The 17754-nt window shown below is 39.0% G+C and overlaps 1 protein-coding gene across 2 annotated transcripts in view; it reads right to left on the bottom strand.

The window, feature by feature from the left end:
- The window catches only part of CHN1 (chimerin 1), a 73902-nt gene that overhangs the window by 40586 nt on the left and 15562 nt on the right, over positions 1-17754 (bottom strand). Inside the window, exon 3 of one of the 2 annotated variants that reach the window (XM_014467919.2) lies at positions 7255-7332. In XM_014467919.2, coding sequence (XP_014323405.1) covers positions 7255-7332 — 78 coding nt within the window. Of the gene's footprint in view, positions 1-7254; positions 7981-17754 lie in introns of those variants that run through there. The other variant, XM_023744705.1, reaches the window with a different exon arrangement.

The following is a 17754-nucleotide window of genomic DNA, read 5'->3' as shown; positions in this document are numbered from 1 at the left end:
AGCAGGATAGAATCAAGACTTACTCCTCAGTTAAATCTGGAAGGGGAGAATGGATATGTGATACAAGTAACTATAAAAGTACCAACATGTCCCAGATGTAAGAAAAAAAACAATCCCTGAGGGTTAGATTATTGTGTGGACACAAAAACTAAAGTATTAAAAGAACAGGATTTTGAAGAAGTGACTTTCTGAAATTGTGTGTCCTTCTTAAGGTGTTTAAAAGTAGCAACCCTACATCTTAATTTCAAAGGCTGGCCTCAGATTTGTTCTTTGTTGTTGTTTTTTTGTAATATTAGAGAGAGAGAGGAAGGGAGAGGAAGATAGAAACACTGATCAGCTGCCTCCTGCACGCCTCCTGTTGGGGATGGAGTCTGAAAACTGGACATGTGCCCTGACCGGGAATTGAACCAGTGATCTCCTGGTGCAGGCTTGTTTTTGATCATTTGGTTTTTAATTACATAAAAAAAGTACACTTAATATGTTTTACTACCAGCCACCTAGTGAGAAAGACAAATTTGTAAATCTCTCCCCAAATTTAAACTACTCGATAATCTTTTTAGTTTGTTTTTTAATTCCACAAAAGGAATTGGACACTCAATAAATTCCACTAACAGCCTCCAAGTAAAGAAAAACAAACTTCCAAATCTCTCTCCAAATTTTAAAGCAACAAAAGCAGAAACAGACATGCGGGCTCCATGTAATGATACATTTTCTGCACAGCAAAGGAAACAATCAGCAGAGTTAAAAGGCAACCTATTGCTTGTAACTATATTTTTAATTTTTTGAGGAACTTTCATACTGTTTTCATAATTGCTACACCAATTTACATTTGCACCAACGGTATTCAAGGGTTCCCTTTTCTCCACATCCTCATCAACACTTGGTATTTTTGGTCTTTTTTAAAAAATAGCCATTCTAACAGGTGTGAGGTTGATTAGTGATACTGAGCATCTGTTGGCCACTGTATAATCTTCTTTTGAGAAATGTCTATTTATGTCCTTTACCCATTTTAAAATTGGGTTATTTGGTTTTTGCTACTGAGTTATATGAGTTCCTTATATATTTTGGACATAAACCCCTTCCCTTATCAGATATATGGTTTGCCTATATTTTCTCCTATTCCGTAAGTTTCCTTTTCACTCTGTTGTTTCTTTTGCTGTGCAGAAGCTTTTAGTTTGATATAGTCACACTTGTCTTTTTTGCTGTTGTTGCTTGTGCTTTGGTGTCATCCAAAAACCCATTGTCCAGACCAATGTCAAGCAGCTTTCTTCCTGATGGGAGTGGGCTGGAAGAGGTTAATGGGGAAAAAGGAGGATCTATGTAATACTTTTAACAATAAAGATTTTTAAAAAAAGCTTTCTTCCTATGTTTTCTTTTCTTTCTTTTTTGTTCCAGGGCTTATATTTAAGTGTTCAATCCAATTTTGAACTGATTTTTTTGTATATGTTGTGAGATAAGGGACCAATTTCATTCTTTTGCATGTGGACATCCAGTTTTCCCAATATCATTAATTGAGGGGACTATTGTTCCCCATTTACTATTCTTGGCAATCTTGCTGAAGATGAGTTGACTATAGATGCATGGACTTTTTTCTGGGCTTCTGTTCTGTTCCATTGGTCTATAAGTCTGCTTTAACACTATTTTAATTACTATAGCTTTGTAATATATTTTGAAATTAGAAAGTGTGATGTCTCTAGCTTTGTTCTTCTTGCTTAAGATTGCTTTGGCTATTTGGGGTCTTTTGTGGTTCCATATGAATTTTAGGATTGTCTTTTCTATTTCTGTAAAGAATGTCATTGGGATTTTGATCAAAATTGCATTGAATATGTAGATCACTTTGGGTATAGTGACCATATTAATTCTTCCAATCCATAAAATCATGGGTTTTTCTTGAGTTAAGTATAGCATCTTAAAATTCTCTAGTCCCACAAAATGTCTATGAAGAGTGTAAGCAACTATGTACCAACCAACAAGAAACTTATGACATGTTTCTTTTTGGATTATTAACGGCAGGCAGTAACCCTTCCAATGGTCTTAATCATCTAGATTTGCACTCAAGGTGTTATAGCCAGTTCCCCAGCCAGAATTACGAACCATAAGGACAGACAGGGTTGAGGCCCACAATGCTGTGGGGCAGCATGGAGACCTGGGTGAAAGGGCATTCTGAGTCTTTGTGGTCCTCCTCAGCAGCAGGGCAGAAGTAAAAAGCAGACTAGTGTGTGTTCATTATTTTTGGCTTCCACACATCTGCTAAGTATTCTATCAGATAGCAATAGAAACACAATGCCCAGAGCCTTTATAGATGATCTTACCCAATCCCCTACTCTCCCAATCAGCCTTCTACAAGCCTGACTGCCCCAGGCAGAAATAATCCCCCTCTGCACTGATCTTTGTTTTTATCTTTCTTGCAAGTTACCCACATTACGAATCAGGAATAGTGCACGTACACACACACACACACACACACACACCTACTGGGAGGAAAACATCATTCCTTTGAAATGCTAATTTGGGACACTCATGTTTATATACATAGGAGAAGCAATGATGAGTGACCTTATTGCTGAAGCTTAACAATGAGACATTCCAGGTTGCCTTTTCCATTTTGTCATATTACATTTAACTCATTTTATAATACTCTTAATTCAAAACAATATTGAAATTTCTAAGCACTTAAAATGTCTAAGCACTTAAAATGTGAACATAGATACTCTCGTCAAATATAAGATAACATGATATTTGGGGTTTTATTTCATTAAAAAAATTCCATTTATAACAACACAGGTCTTAAGATTAGAAGAATCTACTTTTGTTTTGAAATTTCCAGCTGCCATGAGAAGTGGTTTCAAAGCCATGAGAAGTGGTTTCAAAATGTTATGTCATGTCATTTAATGGATGCTTCTTGAGCATAGATAAGGCATTTTACTAGATGTGGGAGACAAGTGAAGGAGGATGGAGATAGAAAACAGAGGAGGTGGGAGGTTCAGTCCTTGAATCGTTTTTAAAAATATTCTTTCATATGTAGTGTATTTTGGATTCTTTTTAAAAATGGTTTCTATATGGGCCTTAGTATAATTTGGTTTCTATATGGCCTTAATATAATTTTAATAATGGAAGACAATATATTAACACATGAAATGCTTCTCATTATATTTGAATCAGAATTTTCAAGATATAAGAGAACTTATAGATCACATAATTTAACTCTAAATTTCAAGCTACATTGAATTATTTATTTTTTGGTTCGTTTTGTAATAACTCTCAAATGTGAACCAAATGAAAACCATAGGCTTGCATTTGTCTGTACCCTCAGAAGAAAAGTCCACTTTGAGCAGGAGTGCTGGCCATCCCTACCCCTCAGTTTACCAAACCACACAATGTCTGGTTTGTGGGCCACGATTGATGGGTTCACTGTTATGGCTTTAACCCAGTGGTCTTGAGTCAGTAATTTTACTAAATATTACAAGGTTCTGCAGTGGATAGAGTGTCAGCTTGAGGACTGAAGGGTCCCAGGTTCAGTTCCGGTCAAGGGCACATGCCCAAGTTGCAGGCTCGATCCCCAGTGGGGGTGCACAGGAGGCAGCCTATCAATGACTCTCATTGATGGTTCTATCCCTCCCTTCCTCTCTAAAATAAATAAATATTACATGGTTCATGTTAGAGTGTTTTAATTGCAGTATCAATTCACATCTCAGGATTCATTGCTTGCATATTATCTGGGCAACATTAAATCTATTATGTTACAATCTAATTTATATGCAGAATGCAAGTATCTGAAACTCTAAAACCAACCCGTCACCACTACCAGACTATCTTCAAGATTTTTAAGTATCTACTCACTAAAGTTCTTCATGCTGTTTGCTTTTCAGTTGTTTAATTTGCCTAAGTAGCCAGGTTTCTGGTGTTGTTGTAATCATATGCAATCTTGATTTTATTTTATAGGACTATCTGAATTAAACATACCAAGTGAAACATAGAATACTTTAATTTGGAGGGAGTAAAAGAAATATAGAGGATTTCACTGTATTCTGTGGTGCAGGAAAATGAACTGATCTTATATAACTAACGCTGCCTGAGAGCTAAGAAGGAAACAAGAACTGTCTTTGACCCCCACAATCATGCCAGAGTTCTCAACTGCATCATGACCGCTATAAATGAGCAAGAAAAACAGTGTTGGTATGGATTTAGGGGTAATTTGTAATAACAAAAATTGTGGCTACCATGTGCCTACACATACCCAGCACTCACTTTTTCTGATGCAGAATCAGAGGTTTAGAGAGATGAAGCCATGGCCAAGGTCATACAAATAAGGAGCAAGTTCCTGAGGGCAAGGGCTGGGATGGAGCTATCATTCTACGCAGAGAGCCTCCTCTGTGGGTACACTCACTGTTGGTGGGGTGCCTGTGTCTTACTTTTAATGTCAAGAGGTTTTCTGTTTAAAGTCTGCTCCAGAAATTAGCTTGCTCTCTCATTCTTGTGTTAGGATGGGGGCAGTTCTTATGAGAGGTTGGTCCAGGAGACAGTTAAAATTATTTTCTAAAGTTATGTTGACATCTTATAATCATTTTTTTAAGTGGTACATTTATTTTTAAAATGATGACCCTCCCCCAAAAGAGATAATCTTTCTTGTGATCCATTCTTTGTCAAATCCTTATTAAGTAACAATAAGGGGGCAAAAGACTATGTTACATAACACAGCAAAATGGGAAGTGTTCCTGTTTTGTTTCTATTCCCTTCTTTAAAAAAACAAACACCTGTCTGGAGTTAGGCCCAGTTTTTTTTTATTTTTTATTTTACCAAAGGTATAGGACACCCTTGGCTTCACTCTCTGAAATAGGGTTTGGCAGCTGTTCACCACAGAGCAACATTACATAACAAGGCAGTTCAAGAAGCAAAAAAGAAAACCACATTGAAATGAGGCTTTGGTGAGTGGGCTTGCGGTGAGGCAGAATGCACTTTACCAACACAGGAAACAGTCAATGGCAAGGCCGCGTGAACAATTATTATGTAAATGCTCAGGGTTTTTCCCACAATAAATCTCTGCACGGCATACACTTCCATATCACAGCAGTGACCTTCTAAGTGAACGTTTGTGTGGGAGAGAACTGCTGCCAGAGTCTGAATTCTTTTGGGGATGTTCTTGGAAGCCAAGTACGACCCCCCCCACCCCGCCCCAACTCTTTAATAATGCCACCCTACAGAAACATTTCTAAATAACAAAGAGTAATTTCAATGGAAAGAGTCAAGTTCTGAGACTTTTGACCTTATCAGCAGCTCTAAAAAATATGTAATGCAACTCACTATCTAACACAAGCTCTTTCCTGAGCATGGTTTTTTTTAAACAGTATGCTCAAGCTGCTTTTAATTTTTTAGGTCCAGAGATGAAAGCAGGCTTCTTTTTTTTTTTTTAAAGATAAATATCTTTAAAACAGTTTGAGTACCAAGCTAAGAGTCACAATTGGCCCCAGAGTCAGCACTTTCTGGCTGTACAAAATATCCTCATTAAAGCCATGTGCTAAATTAAAATAGAGAAATTACTGGAAATGCAACCAAAATATAGAGAATATTTGCTTGCTTATGCAAATCCTTGAAAAGACCTACTCCTTGTCTTTAACCAATACTGACAGAAAGCATGTACAATGAACTTGACTTAGCACTAAAATGGATCCTTAATAGGTCAATCTGTTCCTGCTGAACACACCAGAGGGTACATCTTTGGAAATACTGTATATTTTAAAATCTCAGCTATTTCTAAATAGTATGCTTAGTTTCCTGCTGAAGAACTATTGTCATTTAGGTTCCTAAGCATGAAACAACACATAAACTTTGTATTTGCAAAAGGATTTATTTGGGATCATTTTCCTGATAAACATCCTGTAAGACCAAGTACTCTATCATGCAAGAAACTGAGGCCTAGTAACCTGTATGTGCTATTTAGGTTCATAAATGGAAGATGTGGTTGAGACCTGATACACATACTAAATGGTCTGTTTCATTTTAAATCAAAGATACCGGCTGAAAGGCGAGGCCTTAAGATTAAAGGAGAAGAAAATGCTATTCGGTTTATCTTGAAATATTAGCACTCTTTACATATCCCATGCATTCTGGAATTTATCCTGTATCCCCCAATGATCTGAATATCATAAAAGTCTATTCCTCACTATGAAAAAAAACAGCATATTGTGAGTTTTGTATTTAGCATTTAAGTAAAATAAATGCTGGTGCTATAAATCAGGATGAATGGCAAATTTGGAATAAAGTTTCTAACTACAGATCATGGTGCATTATATCTGCTGAATAAATTAACAAATAAATGGAAGAATGGGGTTTCCAGCTTTATCATCTTTTGAAACCATACATTCCCAACATCAGAACTATGACATTTTCCCAACCTAAAAATATTTGTGTCTCAAGAACTTCAGCTTAAAGTTGTTTAACTACTGGGAAGTTACTATAGAAATGCCAGTGCATCCATTCATGCATTAAGTGTAACTGGGTCTCATGCATGGCCTCACACTGTATGTCCTTTAAATTAGGTTGCAAAGGACTGAACTTCAAGTCCTTATGTCACGCTATAAGTATAGGTAAGATCTACACACAGCTTGAATCACACACATTATTTTGACGAAAGGTGATTAGAGTATAGTTGGTAAAACACATTAACAATAATTTAGAACTACACATACACAAGGTGAAAGCAAATATTCAGAAACTGAAGAGAAGCTGCTCATGTCAGCAGCATCAACATTCCCATGGTGGTCAGTCTCCTTTCATCACGGCCAATTAACTAACGGAGGAGGAAAGACAGAAACTATGGGAAATGCAGACCATCTGCTCAATCCAGATGCAACAGCACATGACTCTTATAGCCAAAGCTTTTTACCACAAACGAACAGAAATAAGATCTAATCCTCTCACAGAAAACCCCCCCAAAAAGATAGACATATTTGCATCACAAATAAAAATAACATTAAAATCATTAAATGAGACCTTTCAAATATCAGTCAATACTTTTAGAAACACACAGATCAAACAGAATACTAAGTCAGCATTAGAGAAAGTGGGGTTGGATTCTATTAGCTTTTTTTCTGTTTAAAAGCATGCTTAACACATATTCATTCCTTAAATAGCAAGAACATTTTAGTTCAGTCATCCTAGTGTTAAAAAAACACCAGCAGATATTCCTTTAATATTGTGTATTTCAAATAATGTGCATTTTCTTTCTTATAAGAAAAGGTTAAAAAATATTCTTACCTTGAAATTGTGAACCTTTTCATATTTTGGAATTTGCTCGTTTTCTTTCAGAGTTGCTCTTCTAACAAGTGATGTCAACTGTGAATAAGCAAAGAGTTTCAGAGGTTGCCAGATTGTCACAGACGACTTTTGAGAACCCAGTTTCATTCCCAAGGCTGCTATCAATAAATCTTGCTGACGGCCCTCTTGTTTTGATTTGCGAGCTGCAGCTCTGTTAGTTTTCCTACCCGACCAAGACTCTTTGGATGGCATTTTTGGAATTCACAGGAAAGAAATAAAACCTATATTAATCTATGTCTGTCGATGAACTCTATTCAGCTAACAAATGAGCATTCTGCCAGCCAGCACAGAACCCTAACCTACAGAGAGCTGCAGAGAAACATCACAGAGAGGTGGAGGAGGATGATGAAGCACTTCTTAAAAAGAGGTCGACTAACCAGAAAAATTCTTCTTTCTTCCTTTTTTTTTTTAAAGGGCTCTATATTTAAGCTTCTGAAAACTTGAGTCTGAACAGAGAGTCGATGCTAACATACGAAGCATTGAGCATCTCTCTGTCCCTTTTTAAAAGCCATCCAATTTTGACAAATGGTACATTTCTAAAAGCTTTCTTCCCTACTGAATATATTAACGTCCATTCTGAATGAAAGATGCCTACATACTGCCTGCAATCAGTTTCTAGAAACAGATACTCTGTGCAACCCTTAACAGAGGGTGGGGGAGGGGAGGGATTTGACAAGGAAGGCTGGATTAGACTGGTCACCGTAAGAAAGGAGATAACCAATGAAAATCAAGCAACAGTATTTAAGTTTTGTATTCCTCAACTCACTCTGTTTCTCCCTCCTCTCATGTAAGATTTTCTTGCTTGCTCAACGAAAAAAAAAAAAAACCCACAGTGGGAAGACAATGAGCAATGACTGAGTCATGCCTCATTACAAAATGGAATATATTGTTACCTATTGAAAGCAAAAGAAAATTAACACGCAGCAACCAGGTTCTAAAAAGAATGCACCACTGCCAGATAAATGCTTCCATATCCTTCTTTGTGCATATAGACTGAGGTTAGTTATCTAAAACCAAATTTTACTGAAGATGAGAAAAAGCTGACAAATATTTTGATAAAAAGGAGTTTAACTAGGTATCATACTATTTTCATGTAAAACAAGGAGCATGCATATAATATTGTTAGCACCCTGAAGTGGTGAGTTTTGTCTCCCTACTATGAGTGCTTTTGTTGTTGGTCTACACTTATGTAGATCTAACCATATTTTTATCCTTAGTCTCAACATTCATTATTCAAAGAACTGAGGTCAGGTCACAATGGGATGTAGTGCAACTGGGCTTATAGGAAGGACCCTTGGGTGTTTGCTGATGTAGAACTGGGGGTGCTCATGGATTGGAAGAATTAATATTGTTAAAATGCCCATGCTACCCAAAGCAATCTATAGATTCAATGCAGTCCCTATCAAAATACCAATGGCATTTTTCACAGAACTAGAACAATTAATCCTAATATTTATATGGAACTACAAAAGACCATGAATAGCCAAAGCAATCTTGAGAAAAAAGAACAAAATTGGAGGTAACATGCTCCCTGATTTCAATCTATACTACAAAGCTATAGTAATCAAAGCAGTATGATACTGATACAAAAACAGACATATAGGTCAATGAAATGGAATAGAGAGTCTAGAAATAAACCCATGCTTATATGGTCAATTAATCTGTAACAAAGGAGGCAAGAATATACAATGGGGAAACGACAGTCTCTTCAGTAAATGATGCTGGGAAAACTGGACAGATACATGCAAAAAGAAAAAAAGAAATTAGGCCAGGGAAGAACCAAAATGGCAGCATAGGTAAACACCTGTACTTGCTGCCTCCCACAACCATCTCAAAATTACAACTAATATACAAAACAACTATCATCCAGAACCGCGGGAAAGCTGGCTGAGTGGAAGTACCACAACTAGAGAGATAAAGAAGAAAGCACATTGAGACTGATAGGAGGTATAGAGGTGCGGAAAGGGCTGGCACCCGGGTGCGCCGCTTTTTTAATCAGGAGGGAGATACAAGCTCCTGCTTGCTCTGAGCTCCAGTGCCGGGCGAGACTTTGGGGGACCCAGACACATACGGGGAGAAACTGGACTGTCTGGCATCGGGGCAGGAATGCAGGGGTGGCTTTCTTCCAGACAGAGGTGCGCGCAACAGTCATTGTTCTTGCGCTGGGACCTCTCCAGTGCAGGGCTGACTGGCAGCCATTGCTGTTTGTCCACCCTGGAGATTCCTTGAGACCCCACCCCACCCAATTTACAACCCCACCTAAGCTGTGTGCAACAGCTTTTGCATGAATGGCCTATCCTTCCTTAGCCTAAAACCTGTCAAACTGCAGCTGGGTCAGGGAGCTCCAAAGCTATCTAAAGAAGGCCCAAGGCCAGCAGCCTGCCTTGCCTCACAGCTGGGCCTCGTCTGGGCACTTCCAAACCCCATACAAAGAGGAGGAATCTGCTGATCTTTCTGTAGCTCCTGCTGGGTGGCCCCAGACAGTGGCTGACTTTGCACCTCCTTGGAGATCCAAGAGCCAGTGTACCCAGTGGTCAGTGCAAGACCATACCAGATTATAACTCTTCACATCCATAAGTGACACATTCAAGGAGCAGACTCAGTGGGCACCAAAGCCCCACTGAAGCAAGTCTTGCCCCATAAAGGTGTCTCATGCACAGCAGCTCTTCCACTGTAGACACAGCTGGTCCTCACAGCCAGTTGGCCTGGAGGTCAATTCCTCCCAGTGATACCAACAGCAATCAAGGCTCAACTACAACAAGACTGTGCACACAGCCCACAAAGGGGTACACCAAGAGTGTCCACCTCAGGTAATTGGGGAGGCTGACCCACTGGGCCCTATAGGACACCTACTACACAAGACCACTCTATCAACTCAAGGAAACTTAGCAGCTATCCAATACATAGAAACCAACACAGGGAAGCAGCCAAAATGCGGAGACAAAGAAACATGTCACAAATGAAAGAAATGGAAGAAAGCAAACTACTAGATATAGAGTTCAAAACCACAGTTATAAGGTTACTCAAGAATCTTCTAGAAACCTCCAAGGAACTTAGAGAGTCTTCAAGGATCTTAGTGAGAATGCCAAAAAGAAAAAAAAAAGGAAAAGGAACAGTCAGAAATTAAGCATACCCTGACTGAAATAAAGAATAATATACAGTGATTCAACAGTAGAGTAGAGGTTCCTAAGAATCAAGTCAAAGATTTGAAATACAAAGAAGCAATAAACACCCAACCGGAAAAGCAAAAAGAAAAAAGAATACAAAAATATGAAGATAGTGTAAGGAGCTCTGGGACCACTTCAAGCATACCAACATCCGAATTATGGGAGTGCCAGAAGAAGAGAGAGAGTAAGATATTGAAAACCTATTTGAAGAAATAATGACAGAAACTTCCCCTACCTGGTGAAAGAAATAGACTTACAAGTCCAGGAAGTGCAGAGAACCCCAAACAAGAGGAATCCAAAGAGGACCACACCAAGGCACATCATAATTAAAATGCCAAGGGCAAAAGACAAAGAGAGAATCTTAAAAGTAGCAAGAGAAAAACAGTTAGTTACCTACAAGGGAGTACCCATATGACTGTCAGCTGATTTCTCAACAGAAACTATGCAGGCCAGAAGGGAGTGGCAAGAAATATTCAAAGTGATGAATAGCAAGAACCTACAATCAAGATTACTCTACCCAGCAAAGCCATCTTTTAGAATTGAAGGTCAGATAAAGAGCTTCACAAACAAGAAAAAGCTAAAGGCTTTCATCACCACCAAACCAGTATTATATGAAATGCTGAAGGGTATTCTTTAAGAAGAGGAAGAAGAAGAAAAAGGTAAAGATAAAAATTATGAACAACAAAGTGACAACAAATACATATCTATTAATAAGTGAATCTAAAAATCAAATGAAGAAAAAATCTGATGAACAGAATCAACTGGTGAATGTAAAAGAATCAGGGGCATGGAAATGGAGAGGACTGACAATTCTCGGGGGGAAGAGGGTGCGGGAAGAGATGGGACAAAGATCTTATATGCATGTATGCAATACCTATGGGCATGGACAGTAGGGTGCCGAGGGCCTGGGTAGGGGTGGGAACTGGGTGAAGGGGAGCTATGGGGGGAAAAAGAGGAACATCTGTAATAATCTGAACAATAAAGATTTTTTTAAAAAAGAAAGAAATTAGGCCACTATATACAAATATAAACTCAAAATGGATTAAAGATTTAAATGCAAGACCTGAAACCATAAAACTATTAAAAAACAAAACAAAAAAAAAACAGGCAACAAACTCTTTGACATTGGTCTTGGTGATATTTTTTTAAATATATTTTTACTGATTTCAGAGAGGAAGGGAGAGAGAGATAGAAACATCAATGATGAGAAAGAATCATTGATCGGCTGCCTCCTGCATGCTCCACACTGTGCATCGAGCCCACAACCCAGGCATGTGCCCTTGACCGGAACCGAACCCGGGACCCTTCAGCCCACAGGCCAGCGCTCTATCCACTGAGCCAAACCACAGCAAGGGCAGTGATATTTTTTTAATGTCTCCTCAGGCCAAGGTAACAAAAACAAAAATAAATGATACTACATCTGACTAAAAAGCTATTATACAGTGAAAGAAACCATCAACAGGACAAAAAGGCAACCTGCTGAATGGGAGAAGGTATTTGCAAATGATATCTCTGTTATGGGTTTAATATCCAAAATATATTTTAAACTCTATAAAACTCAATATAAAAAACTAATCAATTAAAAATGGGCAGAGGACCTAAATAGACATTTCAAGACAAACAGATGGCCAACAGACACATGAAAAGATGTTCAATAGGAAACAACAATCAACAGGAAAATGCAAATCAAAACCACAATGAGATATCACCTCACACCTGTCAAAATGGCTGTTATCAAAAGACAACAAATAAGACCGGTTTGGCTCAGTGGATAGAGCGTCGGCCTGCGGACTGAAAGGTCCCAGGTTCGATTCCGGTCAAGGGCATGTACCTGGGTTGCGGGCACATCCCCAGTAGGAGATGTGCAGGAGGCAGCTGATCGATGTATCTCTCTCATCGATGTTTCTAACTCTCTATCTCTCTCCCTTCCTCTCTGTAAAAAATCAATAAAATATATTTAAAAAAAAAGACAACAAATAAGTGTTTGCAAGGATGTGCAGAAAAGGGAACTCTTGTACACTGTTGGTGGGATTGTAAACTAGTGCAACCACTACAGAAAACAGTATGTAGATTTCAGAAAACATTAGAAATAAGACTAATGTTCTACCCAGCAATTCTACTTCTGGGTAGTTATCTGAAGAAAATGAAAACAATAATTAAAAAGACAATATGTCCCCCTATGTTTATTGCAGCATTGTTTAAAATAGCCAAGATCTGGAAGCAACCTAGGTATCTACTGATAGATAAATGGATAAAGAAAATTTGAGGGGTGGGGAGGGAGTAGGGTGTCCCCCCCAAAATACATACACACTTGATAGCTCAACTGATGTTTCTTTCTTTTCAGATTTAACCCACTGCAACTAGTAATTAATCAAAGTGTGTGTATACATTTTTTGGGACACCCTGTATCTGTATATATATGTGGAATATTGCTCAGCCATAAAAAAGAATGCATTGTGCCATTTGTGACAACATGGATGGACTTAAAGAGTATTATGTTAAATGAAATAAGTCAAACAGACAAGTCAGATACTGTATGACTTCACTTATATGTGGGATCTAAAAAAAACAAACAAACAACAAATGAACAAGACAAAACAGAAACAAAGTCATAGATACAGAGAAGAAACTGATGGTTGCCAAAGGTGAGATGATGGACAGAAAAGGGGAAGGGGATTAAGAAGTACAAACTTCCAGGTATAGAATATCATGAGGCTATAATGTACAGCATAGGGAATATAGTCAATAACAAGTATGGTGACAGATACTAGATGCATTGTGGTGATCACTTCAGAGGTACTAGTATATAAATGTTGATTCACTGTTGTATATCTGAAACTAATATAAAATTGTAAGTCAGGTATAATTAAAAATAAATTAAAACTAAATCATTAAATATAGTTTTTTGGAAATAATTTTTTTTAATAAAGAAAGGGGGGGTAGCTGGGTAATAAAGCCACCTCCATGTAATAGAAAAATCTATATTAAGGTGCTACAAGAAGCTTGTTTTTCTCATACCGGTTCCCTAAACATCTCCCATCTGTTTCCTCATACTATGTAATTAAATTTTACCCATTATGATTCTAATAATCACTATATTTAGAAAAGCTAAAACTCTACATTTAAATGAATTCAGTCTAGTTGTTTAATGCAAACAATTTACCTCAAATTTCATAATCTGTAGAAGTTATGTGCCCAATGCAGATTCTTGTTTAATTAGGGCATAAAGTGGTCCTTAAACCATGCCAAATACTGGATATATTGAATGAATTATTTTCTCAACATCCCCCCAATTTTTTTATTTACTTGAGTCTATCTAGTCCCTTCTTTTAAAATGGTTTATTCTGTTAAAAACATTTCTAAATAACTAAAGGCAGAGATTAATATTTATATCTACAGATATTTCATTTCCATAAATTTATACTCTTATGTGATTAATAAGAGACAAAAAGTGCTCCCGTTTCAAGAGGAAATACAATGGAAAAATTTTTCCTTGCCTAACCTAAATTACTCTTCAGCTTAGACCTAGATGCTCATGTGATGACTAAAAATATAAAGGCCAACTGATTCTTTGGTCATGTACAACCTAAAGTGAGTTACCTGATTCCCAATAGACACCAGATAAAAACAGACTCCAAAGGCAATTTTAACAGTAATTTTTCCCCCTAATTTTTTCCATACAGTGTTTAACACAACATTTAAGCTACTAAGCTAAAGAAAACAATCATTCATATGATCCAGGTAGCTTTTTTTTTTTCTGAATATTTCTGATCTAGGGCCCCAGTATTTCAGCTGTAAGAAACTAAAAGCACACAAATATTAGTGGTAGTCATCCAGAAAATTCATGGTGGGTAAAAGTGAACATTTGTCATTGAGAGGCAAAGTCTGCTATAGGCTCTGCCGGGTCACACTGTCCTTCCTGAACATTTTTCTATCTAATCAAGAAATACTGGATTAACTACAACTGGGCAGCTACATAGGGTAGCAAGGAGATATAGAGCAACTTCAGTAAAAAGTGCTTAGCTGCCCTCAAATGGCTGGGGTTTGGTCACCATTATGTCTTCAATAACTGCAATTACATTTCTGCATTAATTTTGCTGAAGAGCTCTCAAGTCATAAGAGCCGCTAACTCTAAAATTCAGAACCAACATTAATGTTCTGCTGTTCCAGACAAATGTATACCACTCATCCATATATATGTATTAGAGTTATAGTACCTTTTAATTATGGTTATCATTTGATTATTAAGTACTTATGACCCAGGCACCCAGTTAAACACTTTACATGTAGAATCCCATTAAATTCACATAAAATGCCTCTGAGGTATATATTTTATCCTCATTTTATAGTTGAAAGAACCGAGGCCTACAGAAGTTAACTTCCCAAAACTGCATAGCTAGTAGGCAGTGGACAAGAGCTGGGCTCTTCAACACTATGCTATCTCCACCCAAATGAGGAACCTGGAGTTTGAGGGTCATTGTTTTCTACTCTCTGTTCTATTCAAGGTGACTTCTCTAGTTATTTTCTTTTCAGTTTTGAGGAGTAGCAACAAATGGTAAATCAGAGCAAATAACAAATAACAGTGGATGGTAAGAAAAGTGATTGTAACTAAGATCTCTAGATCTCAAGTTTAGCACACAGTACATGCAGTAAACAATGCACTCCTCTAAGCTCCATTCAAATACTCCCTCCTCCATGAAGGCTTTGATGACTTGTACCGATTAGATGTGATCTTGCCCATCAGTGAACCTCAGAGCCCTTCACTTGTACATTTATTATGAGACATCACACTCTACCTCATATCACAATGAAACTGTGTAGCTATCGATACTAATAGAGGAATATGCAAATTTTCCAGGATGCCGTCACAGTAACAGTAACGACTCAACAGCAGGCTGCATGGAGCGACCAGGCCGGCAGGGGGGTTAGTGAGGGACAACCAAACGACTGAACAGCAGGCTGTATGGGGCAACCAGGCCTGCAGGGGGACAGTTGGGGGCGACCATACCAGCAAGGGGGGGGCAGTTAGGGGTGATGAAGCCAGTAGGGGGGCAGTTGGGGGCGACCAGGCAGGCAGGGGGGCAGCTGGGGGTGACAGGTCAGCAGGGGGGGCAGTGAGGGGTGACCAGGCTGGCAGGGGGGCAGTTAGGGGCAACCAGGCCGGCAGGGGGGGGCAGTTGGGAGCAACCAGGCCAGTAGGGGGGGCACTAAGGGGCAACCAGGCTGGCAGGGGGCAGTTAGGGGTGACCAGGCCGGCAGGGGGGCAGTTGGGTGCGACCAGGCCGGCGGGGGGCAGGGGGGCAGTTACGGACAATCAGGCCAGCAGGCAGAGGCAGTTAGGGATGATCAGGTTGGCAGGGGGTGGGGGGGGGGCAGTTAGGGGCGATCAGGCAGGCAAGCATGTGAGCAGTTAGGAGCCAGCGGTCCCGGATTGTGAGAAGGATGTTGGACTGCCGGTATCTCTAAGATCGGACCTATACCGGCAGTTAGACATCCTCCAAGGGGTCCCAGATTGGAGAGAGTGCAGGCTGGGCTGAGGAAACCCCCGCCCCGTGCACGAATTTTGTGCACTGGGCATCTAGTTTATATAGAATTGGGTCTTATATGTCTTAATATAAACCTTGAATCTAGCACAGTAGCTGGCACAAATAAAGGTTCAATACATATTTAGTTAAAAGAATAAAACCAAATGAAGGCAGCTATTTTATTGGGGGGCAGTGTGTTATAATAATAAAAAAGATGGGACTTGAAATCAGACATATTGATGTTTGAATCCTGACCTTGGGAGATTTGTTTGGTGTCCTGGTTACCTCATCTACATATTATGAATAATAATACCTACCTAGAAGGACTGTTTAAAGGGGATGACACATAACAGAGGAAAAGACTGTAGGAAGACAGTGAGCACGCACTAAATGATAGCATTACAGGGGTGCCATACCAAAGATCAGTGGCAGGGTATGCTGTGTAGTGTTAAGACAGGTTTCTGTCCTTCAAGAGTTTGTAGATCAATCTGCTTTTGGTCTACACCATACAAACATGATTAGAAACTCCTGCCCTTCCCTTTATATTATGGTCCCTACCCAATTTCTCAGATTCTAGTTCTAATCTTACCTTTTAAAAGGCATATAATGACATGTATGTTAGTTGAGGGAGCAGGGGTGGGGGCGTGGAAAGTGGAAAGGAAAGGAGACTATCTTTGTTAAGAGTCCAGGAACAATGTCTGATGCTTTATATCGTTGTCCTACTTACTAGTCACAACAATTCTGGGACTATGTTGTATAATGGACATTTTATAGATGATGAAACAAAAGTGACTTGCTCAAGGTCATAGTCAGGAAGAGGAGTCTGTGATCTGAATTCCTGTTTTGTTTGTTTGTTATTTCAATCTGCAAAGCCTGGCAGCTGTTTCTGCTACCCTTTAATGAGTAGGAGATAAAACCAAGATGTTTGGGATATAGCCCCTCAGATTCTGGTTCTATAAAATAGAAAGAAATGGCTAAACTGGGTGGGGCAGGCACGTATCCCACAAAATCATTCTTGCCGGAAACACCATCAGTATTTAGCTTTTTATTTTGACTGGGAATCTTTGGCCTGTCTTAGACCCAACTCTGGCCATCCTTGATACTGACATGGCTCCTGTATGTTCACCTCAATGACAAAGAAACAGAAGCTCAGAGAGATTAAGTGCCTTGTCCAAAGTCACCTAACTAGTATGTGGTGAGGACAGGATTTGACCCCCGGGCTACGTGACTTCAAGTTCTGTGTCTTTCCTCTAGACCAGTGGCCGGCAAACTGCGGCTCGCGAGCCACATGCGGCTCTTTGGCCCCTTGAGTGTGGCTCTTCCACAAAAAACCACATGCGGGCGCACACATACAGTGCGAAGTTGACTTAAACTTTAAGTAAAGTTTATTAAGTTAATTTTAGGGAATGTTGTGAAATGAAAGAAAATGTAGTGTCGAGGATTGAGAAAGGTATGTTGAGATGGTTTGGACATATAGAGAGGATGAACGAAAGGAGATAGACAAAACAAGTATACAAGACGAGTGTGGATGGGAGAGTTGGAAGGGGTCGACCTCAGCGAACATACCTCAATCAGATTGAGGACGTTTTTAGCAAAGGCCAGCTTAGGAGTACCCTAATTAAGTTAATAACAATGTACCTACCTATATAGTTTAAGTTTAAAAAATTTGGCTCTCAAAAGAAATTTCAATCGTTGTACTGTTGATATTTGGCTCTGTTGACTAATGAGTTTGCCGCCCAGTGGTCTAG

This window comes from Myotis lucifugus, unplaced genomic scaffold (genome assembly GCF_000147115.1).
Source record: "Myotis lucifugus unplaced genomic scaffold, Myoluc2.0 scaffold_5, whole genome shotgun sequence".
In the NCBI taxonomy this organism is placed as follows: Eukaryota; Metazoa; Chordata; class Mammalia; order Chiroptera; family Vespertilionidae; genus Myotis; species Myotis lucifugus.
Note: the sequence above shows the minus strand (reverse complement) of the source record. Positions and strands in the feature narration are given on the sequence as shown.